This window comes from Macadamia integrifolia, chromosome 4 (assembly GCF_013358625.1).
Source record: "Macadamia integrifolia cultivar HAES 741 chromosome 4, SCU_Mint_v3, whole genome shotgun sequence".
In the NCBI taxonomy this organism is placed as follows: Eukaryota; Viridiplantae; Streptophyta; class Magnoliopsida; order Proteales; family Proteaceae; genus Macadamia; species Macadamia integrifolia.
In genome coordinates, this window is record NC_056560.1 from 25,643,420 (window position 1) to 25,652,958 (window position 9,539).

The window sequence follows — 9,539 nt, forward strand, 5'->3', positions numbered from 1 at the left end:
CTAAACTGACTCAAACTGAAATAATAAAGGAAATAGACTCAAAATAGAACTCTAACTAAACCAATGAATTAAATCCCATTTCTCTACTTTCTACCCATATTTTAGGCCCATTAAAGTGGCCCATTACAAAGAAAACCCGTGGGATCAAAGGTCCAACACACACATAACCCAACCCAAGGCTTATTTGCAATAAAATAAGCCTATTAAGTGACTTATCTACATCAATTCCTCCAATGTTGGGAAAAACTCGTCCACGATTTTTGTAGAACGGGAGAATCAACATCAATCGATCAATATCCAGCTTTGTCTGTATGAAGTCACCATCAAAACCATGATCAAATGCTATGAAATCCAAGATGCGAAGTTCATAGGTGAAGAAGTGACTCGAAAAAATAAAATCGATCGGTTCACTGAAAAAATCAACCAATTCAATTTTTTCCCCAAGTTGATCTTCAACTTCCAACAGTGTCATCTTATCTTCCACCACTGGTGATTCATTTTCTGGTTCGACTACTTGTTCAACGGCTGAGATCACATAGTTGATGGTAGAGTGTACTTGGGTTTTGAGTTCATCAAGCTTCACTCGTATCAATTGCATTTGTTGACGGATATCTAATAAAAGGTTTAGATCCATCGGCCAAATTGATACCAAATTGATGGGAGGTGAATGGAGTTGCGTTTCAGTAAAGCAAGGGATCCTTCGGCTCTGATACCACTTAATGTAGGAGTAGATTACAACAAATTAACCCCCATAGTTTATAACCCCAAACAAAGCAAATAGGACTAGAAAACAAAGAAATAAGACCCTCAAATAAACCCCCAAGGATACAATGCCAATATAGGAGTAAAACCAGTCCAAAACCCAACCCGATAGGAGTGAGAAAAACCTGCTATAGAGCTGGAGAGAGAGAGATGAGGCCAGGTCTGTAGGACTCCAATTGAGTTGCACTCTTGGGCGTAGGTAGGCCCTAGGGAGGGTACAAAAAACCTAAAAATTTGAGAGACTTTTAATGGACGGTTGATGAGATATTTACCTTCTTGATTTTCAGACCTAGGAGAGAGAATCTGAAGATTTCTGCAGGTATAGCAACTGGGTGATCTGAACAGCTTTAAGAAGAGGATTAAGTAATCCTATCGGGCCTTCTAAACAACCCTTAGCAGTAGCTCCTTGATCAGATTCACAATAGAGGAGAAGACAGAGATCGCATAAAGAAAAGGGGGGGAGAGGAAGAAGAATCACACAACCCTCAGGCTCTCAAACATTCAAACTCAATTCATCTTTTCAAATTTGTCTAATTAGAGTACATTAGCTCCTCCATATAAAGTGGGCAGACTAGCAGTCAGAACCTAACTAGGAGTTAGACTCCAAGTAGGATTAGACCTTACATAATAGGAGTTGGACTCTAAATAGGACTAGACTAGATCTCTAACATGGAGTAGGACTAGAACTCCAACATGGAGTAAGTAACTAACTAGTCATTCACTAATAGGGAAACCTAAACTAACTCAAATTGAAATAATAAAGGAAATAGACTCAAAATAAAACTCTAACTAAGCTAATGAATTAAATCCCGTTTTCCTACTTTCTACCCATATTTTAGGCCCATAAAAGTGGTCCATTACAAAGAAAACCCATGGGATCAAAGGTCCAACACACACATAACCTAACCCAAGGCTTATTTGTAATAAAATAAGCCCATTAAGTGACTTATCTACATCAATGGGGTTTTACCTTTTTGCTCCAAAGAACCCTTCCTTGGGTAGATGTACTTTGCTTGTGTAAGACTCAAGTGTAGAATGAAAGATTGATGGAGAAATTTCAATTTCTCTGATTTCCTATGTTTCCCACCTCTTACTGTCAAAATATGGGGGAGAGAAGTCGATTTTTGCGAAATTGGAAACAAACCCTTTTATAAAGGGCTGGTTAGACCAAAATGGTCTATCCAATCGAGTTGGTTGGAATTTCAACCAAAATGGTCGAAATTGGGGACTTTTAAAAGTACCCTAGTATATCGTATCGGGCACTTGTGACATGGTCGAAATTTTGAACCATGGTCTCGCGAGATGGTCAAAATTTGTTGGGTTTCTCTGATTTCACCTCCTTTTACCTGCAAAAGTTCAAAGTAGTCTCCAACTTCAAATTTTGGCCACATCATCTCCTCAATGACAAGGACCGCACATTCAAGTTGAATAGGTAAACCACTTTCTCCCCCTCCCCCCCCCCCCCCCTTTTTTTTTTTGGGGGGGGGGGGAATAATGTATACAGGACAGTTCAACGATTACTGGCAAACAAGGATGCAACACTAAAACATCACTGTCTTTTTTTTTTTATTTGCGAAGTCACGTTCTAAATGTGTTTATTTAACTTATAACAAGTTTTCTACCAAGTTTCAGATCATAATATGGCTGTTTGACCGCCAAAACAATCATTCGGGGGAAAAAATCCGAAATTTTTGTATTTTTCAGTGGGTTTTGAAGCCACCGAAACACCAAAAAATGAAATGATATTTTGAACCTTAGCCTCTGCTGATATCAGCAAGATGTTTCACCACTTGGCGTTTCTAGACGAGTTGTCACATAGAAGGGTACATTAAATTTGTTTCCAACTGTTTGATTTTGTTTTCTTATCGGTGTCTAGCACATCATACAACTCCTGGACTAGGTTCTTTACAAGGATTGACTGATCAAGCTATTTATGATAAGAGAAAATTGAACACCAAGTACAACAAGCTAGGTGCCAACCCTCTGAATTTTCTGGTTTTGAGTGGTTCCTAGACAAGATGGCTTGAAAAGGATTGATTAAGCTATCTATAAAAAGAGAATAAACCAAACATCCAAGTAGAGCTCTTCAGACATGACCTAAAAGTGAATGCTACTATGAAGATCGAAGAGTTAAATGGAACCCTTGTGAATCTTATATGGCATTACAAAAGTATGGTACTGGCCTACTAGGCCTTTGGTTGGCTCAAGAAGGGACCATCCAGATTGATCATTGTTGGGATATATTTGCTTGTGGTCTCCTGATCAAGTATGTTTCAAGCCTTCAGAATTTCTTGGAGGATTGTTTTCTGATTAGAAAGCTTGGTTTGTAACACTTTCAGTTGGATGCAACTCTTGCCTCCCATCAGTTTTATCTGGTTTCTGTAACTTAATCCATCACAACACAGACTGGATGAACAGCTGTGTTTTTCTGTTGTAGGAAATGGTTTTGTGGCCGATGGTTTATAAACAGAGGAAAAATCATTAGTTCCAAATTTATGGTCTGACACAAATATTGAAGATGCAAACACTTCTTAGTTCTTATTATTACGCTATTATTTTGATGTATCTCGCTCATGTACTGTCCAACCTTTTGCAGAATCGATTAAAATGGATATTGAGTTCAAAAACCCTCTTCAAATACCTATTTCCATTTCTGGTGTTTCACTTATATGTCAGCTCTCTGCAAGATCTGAAACAGTGGAATCTGGTAAGCAGCTTGAGTTTTTCTTTTGTTTGGCTTGTTTTCATATTCTGATGCTTCAGTCTGATATTTATATCCTTAGAACTCAAATCCTTCACCAGAGTTAGTTGAGAAAGATACACATGCACATCCATCTGAATCAGCTAGTGGCCAAACGAATGATGCAGATGAACTTAGAAAATTGACCAGCAATTGGTATTTTTTTCATTTTAACTGTGTGTGGTATTTCCTACATGCTCCTTTTTATCATGCTTGAGCCATTAAAGGTGGTCATCTTTTGAGAACTGCAGGGAGCTGAACTCTGGTGTTTCTTCTTTTACTTTGTCAGAAGTTGATTTTTCCCTGCGAGGAGGTGAGACCACTGTGGTGAGTCTTGCTGAAATCTATGCTCTCTAATGTACTATTTTATGGCAAATTCCAGTACACTTCGAATTTTAATTTAGTTGAGCCATATTTAATGGTTGACGTGCAAGATTTGCATGTGAAATAAGGGAAGAACATGACATGAACGAATATGACCATGTGAAAGTTAATAAATGTTACTGATGGTTGTCAGGATCATTGAATCCGGAAAATGTTGGTATTGAAGTACTCATAAGTATGAAATGAATTAGATGGTACTCGTAAGAAAGCAGCTATAGGTCAACCAATGCCAAGCAATGTGCTGGAATAAAGGTACTTGCAGATCATTGAGTTGTTCTTTACCTGTTTTTCCCCTCAGTCCTTTTTGGAATGCTAATCCCTAAGACTTTGTACTTGCACCTATTAAACAAAGATATTAGTTGATCAGATTGAATGATTGATGTGTTGTACATGTTGGATGAATTTAGCTTTGAAAATGCTTATTTTTGTGGCTCATGAAGTCTTCAATGATGATTATTTGACTATGGCTATCTTTGGCATCGTTTGTGTTTTTGTTTATGATCAATTTCAAAAAAAAAAAAAAATCATTAATGAAAATAATTTTTTATCAAAAAAGAAAATTGTTGGGTAATTTCTAGACATAAGAGAATATAGACCGAGAAACTGTTGGGTAACTACCTATGCATAAATAACTTTTAGGGAAAAGATTCCCACAATGCCAGTATGCAGATCACTTTTGCACACCTCCTCACATTTTACTGTTCATACGGAACAGTGAAATGTCTAAAATAGCCCCTCCCCCAGAAGATTCAAACAGGGAAACAACCTTCAGAGGCCCACATCAGAAAATGGGCGTTGGTCATAAGACAGTGCCCCCCCCCCAAAAAAAAAAAAAAAAGAGGAAGAAATGGGACCAAACCATGGAAATTTAGCATTGAACGTGACACCTTTTTTCTAAAAGAAATGGGCTCATAGTCCATGTATAGTTTAAGTTGTGGGTGATGAGGTTCCTTCAAAATCCATTTCACCTTCACTGTGAATCAAAACTGTAACAAAGTACTCTCTGTTACAATTGTTCCCATTTCTTCCTTCCAAATCCAGTTCATGAGATGCACCAGTCAATGAGACCGCTGGCATAATAACCTAGAAGAACAACAATGAACTAGTCTTCATGCATTTCTGCCATTATCAAATTCAACCCTCTGTTTTCGAGCTGCATTTGCTGCCTCTTCAAACTGTAGACCTAGTTTATTAAGCTTGAGTGAATTTGTTCTATAACGAGATCTTGTATAGATTACAAACCTTTGATCAATGGACAGTACAAGTATGCACAATCTGCCAACCTAGGACTTCCCATGTCAAGCGCTTCCTGTCCAACTTCATTGCAGAAATTCCAAGCCTCCAAACCCAACTCTAATATTTTGCGTTCTTCATGCCAGGGTCTCCAATTGCAGAGACATATCCATCTGATGCCGTTGATTAACCAATGAAAGAAGCAGAAATGCAATAGAAGATTGCAATAAACGAAGAACCAAAGAGAAAATCCATTCCACAAATATGAGAAATGAAATGGGTCTTATTCCCTATTTGAAATCTTGAATTCATCAATACTAAATCATCTTGGGATCATAGTTCGAGGGCTTGGCGAGATCTCGCTAAAATCTTGTTTTTTGGCTTTGGCGAGTTCAGACTCCCGACCAGACTTTGTGGCTGCATGGCTAAAAGTCCCAAGTGCATCATGATGCAATTGCACGCGAATGTTTGGACCAGCATAACTGGGTTTGTAAACCCCAGCCCAGACAGGACTGGCCCACCCAGGTTTTTGGTCTAATAAAGGCTGGTAGTGGTCTAGTTATTTATTTGAGCGTAATGCTTGTCTCTCCATCATAGTGTCAAGGCATCGCCTAGGCGTCCGTGTGCCCTTTTCTGGATGCCTTCTTGGGTCAGGTCCCCTCCAATGCCTTGGGTCGCTTAGTCGCCCATGACTAAGTATGCTCTCCATTAAATATACTAGCTCTGCTACATCCAGGATGCTTTCAGGGAAAATCACATAAAAGGTAGGCTAGATTGTATGCCCATCTGAAGCATGCTTTGAACATACTTTGTCCTTCCTGCCCTGGGGATTTTGAGGTATTTATTAAAAAAATTTAAGTAGTCTAATTCATTAAGATTAAAGTTATCGAATCTTCTACATGGTTATGATATGTCAGCATAATAGGGCATTAATCTACTGATAGTCCTTGGCATTTTTTACTTACTGATCATAGATTTTTGGTAGAACTTGTTACATTTGGAGTTTTTGGTACAATTCGTAGGTTCTTAATTGCATGCTTTTATAATGCATTTAGATATCCACTTGATATAATGAATTTACTAGATTAATGGATTTGTCCTTGTGCCGAGTTCTTGTATCCTAAGATTTTAATAGTTAAGTGAAAATTAACACTGGAAGCTGGAGATATGTAGTGTAATTTGATTTTTTGGGAGTACTGGTTTATACACTATCCTGTGTTATTGTTGGTTAAGTTCTGTGTTTCTAATTCCAGGTACAGCTTACTGTCAATCCCAAAGTGGAAGGTGTCTTGAAAGTAATTGGTGTGAGGTGGAAGCTGTCAGATTCTGTAGTTAGTTATTATAACTTTGATTGTGATCATGTAAAGAAAAAAAATGTTAAAGGACGAAAGAAACCTACACAATCTTCAAGCAAGAACCTAGAGTTTGTTGTGATCAAGGTATTTTCTCTTTTACTGTTCCAACTTATAAAAAAATGTTTGTAAATATAAAAGATTTTCTCACCACTTCTCTAACCTCACATCCTTGATTGTCAGAATTTACCGAAGCTTGAGGGTTGCGTTCGTCACCTACCTGGAAGAATTTATGCAGGTGATACACGGCGTCTTCTTTTAGAATTGAAAAACCAATCAGACTTATCTGTTAAGGTATAGCTTACGCTAGCTTCTGATACTACTTTTTCTTCTGAAAACTTTTGTATTACACGATGTCCCAATGTGTGCAGGAGTTGGTGCCTATGATATATCGTATTTGTAGCTAACTTGAAGTGTACTATGGACTTTGATGTTGTTTGGCAGAATATGAAGATGAAGATCAGTCATCCAAGATTTATAATTCCAGGGAGTCTGGAAGACTTAAAAATAGAATTTCCATCATGTTTAGAAAAGAATTCAAATTGTGAACATAATGGTGTCCAGCCTAACAGTTCTAAACAGCCTAACAGCTTCTTATTTTCATTTCCAGAGGTCAGTATACAAGATAATATCAAGAATGATATCCACTGCAATGTATATATTTTGGACTCTTTGTGTGCCATCTTTCATTATTATCTCTTTTCAGGATGCAGCAATTCAAGGGGGAACAACTTTCTCCTGGCCTTTTTGGCTTCGAGCTGCTGTTCCTGGACGGATTTCCTTGTACTTGTCAATATACTACGAAATGGAAAATCTATCAAGTGAAATGAGATATCGTATCTTACGCATGCATTATGATTTGGAGGTATTGTCTTGAATATGATGGATTGATTGATATTTGCAATTTGTTAGTTCAATAATCTTATTATGTCAGTGGGTGTAATGTTCTACCAAAAAAAATGGGTATTATATTAAAATGTAGCAAACAAGAAAACCAAACACCATCTGAACAGTATCTCAAACTCAAAGTTTGACAATATTGGTTGGACGGAAGAGACCCATTACCATTTTCATACTTGTGACTAAATCTCTTAAAGTGAACCCTCTTCAAATGTCGTTCCAGATAAGAGTTGATAAAAGAGTAAGGGGTAGACTGAAAATGCCATTGGGTGATGTGTTGGATGTCTTGAGCAAACGACAGATATAACTTTGTTTGAGTTCAATGGTAAACAGGATATGTATCCAACCTGATTTATTTGGATAAATGGTTGAGTTCAGTATATAGAAGTACTTGAAAAACTAGCATATCCCGGAAAACCAAACTGCTGATTATTTGTAATTGTTTTGTTCCAAGTACTTTCTCTTTCATGCATAAAGGCATTATCATATGGCCTGGAAGATGTTCCCATGTCATTTATTCTCATTCTTTTATTTCCCTAATAAAATCTTTTCATTGATTAGAAGAGGGAGGGAAAAAATTGGAATTGTCCATGATCTTGTAGTTTTTTTTTATCGGACATGATTATTTGAACTTTTACAAGGCTAATGGTGAACTTACAGAGCTTGTTCAGAATTATTCCCCTCCCCCCCCCCTCCTCTTTTCGATTAAATAACAAAAGGGGAAAAGAACTCTACGCAGTTGAACCCTCTACTCCCAGACACAGGGCACCGCGAAAAGGCACCCCTGCCCCTCTGGTTGGATGCCTGTGCACACACTCCCACTGGCCCTGGCGCTGGCGCAGTGGCCAGGCAACCAGGTAGTGTTTTTTCTCCCATAACAAAATTGGTCACATGGCCAAAAAGAACTGTGCAAGCTATGCAAAAGCATTATGTATATAAGCATAGCCCACACCTCAAAAGATCATTCCCCAATACATTCTGCTCCCATAATGCAATAAATTATGGTACAGCACTTCTCTCTATGCCCCTTCTTGTGCTGAGGCATCTGCCAATAAGTTGGTAGATCTTGGCAACCAAGAGAACAAGGTGTTTGCTTCATGGCGCAAGGATCAAGCTCTTCATATCAGATGCGCCAACCTCCAGGAACTCGAGTATTTTGCGGCATCCATCTGATACTCAACTTTACACCACTAAATGAAACCATTCACTTGAAGCATAGATTGATGATCATTATCTAATTGCTTTTGATGTTCAAGGAACTTCAATATTTCCCTATCGGATCCATGTAGCCAACCCCATTTAGTTGGGATAAGGTTATGGTTGTTGTTGTTGTCATTTGTTGTTATTTGTACCTTTGTACAAACCTGTTAGAACTCTGATCAGTAACCACTGGAATGGTTTTGTACTTTTATTAGGTGCTACCATCATTGGATTTGTCATTCCAAATCAGCCCATGTCCGTCAAAATTGCAAGAGTTCCTTGTGCGCATGGATGTTGTCAACAGGACCAGTTCAGAGAGTTTCCAGCTTCATCAGTTATCATCTGTTGGATACCAATGGGAGATTTCACCACTACAGCCTGGTGGAGCCATTTGTCCCTTGCAATTGCTACTCTCTGGTCAAGCATTATCTTGTTTCTTTAAGCTTAAGGTGAACCAAGTACATTTGTTTCTTTGACACTAATTCTTTATGAGTTGGGCAGACCAATTATTCTCACCTAGTTACTAGCTACTTAAATATTAGGGAAGCTTCCTACGTTGCATTTTTCCCTCAGTAATTACGAATCGCACCTTACAGGATCAAACTAGATTTCTTTACCTTATGATTTTCCTATGACGTCCTTCAACCTCACCAAATTGTTTATCCTGCAGAATCATAGAAAATCAACTTTTGATGGCCCTGTCTCTTCTCATAGCCTTCTCCAAGGTCGTGATGTAAGATTGGGTCCTCAAGGCAGCAACAAAACATTGTTTGATGTATTCAGTTCACCTTTGGCAGATTTCCACCATTATGAACAATTGCAGCAGAGAAAGTTAATTCAGGTTGGCTATTTCCTTATGCTTATCATGTGATATTAATAAAAGGTTAATGAAGGACACATATCATCACCGACCTTGCCAAGCCTTGTCCCAAATGTTTTGTAGGGGGGCAATCAGGGGGGGGGGGGGG

At 38.3% G+C, this 9,539-nt stretch overlaps 1 protein-coding gene across 1 annotated transcript in view; it reads left to right on the top strand.

Annotated features, from left to right (window-relative positions):
* The window catches only part of LOC122076792 (trafficking protein particle complex subunit 8), a 34,121-nt gene that overhangs the window by 22,947 nt on the left and 1,635 nt on the right, over positions 1-9,539 (top strand). Inside the window, exons 18-26 of the mRNA XM_042642344.1 lie at positions 3,359-3,469; positions 3,565-3,658; positions 3,754-3,829; positions 6,373-6,558; positions 6,655-6,765; positions 6,916-7,083; positions 7,178-7,336; positions 8,787-9,020; positions 9,242-9,412. Of these exons, the coding sequence (XP_042498278.1) occupies positions 3,359-3,469; positions 3,565-3,658; positions 3,754-3,829; positions 6,373-6,558; positions 6,655-6,765; positions 6,916-7,083; positions 7,178-7,336; positions 8,787-9,020; positions 9,242-9,412 (1,310 nt within the window). The remainder of the gene's footprint in view (positions 1-3,358; positions 3,470-3,564; positions 3,659-3,753; positions 3,830-6,372; positions 6,559-6,654; positions 6,766-6,915; positions 7,084-7,177; positions 7,337-8,786; positions 9,021-9,241; positions 9,413-9,539) is intronic.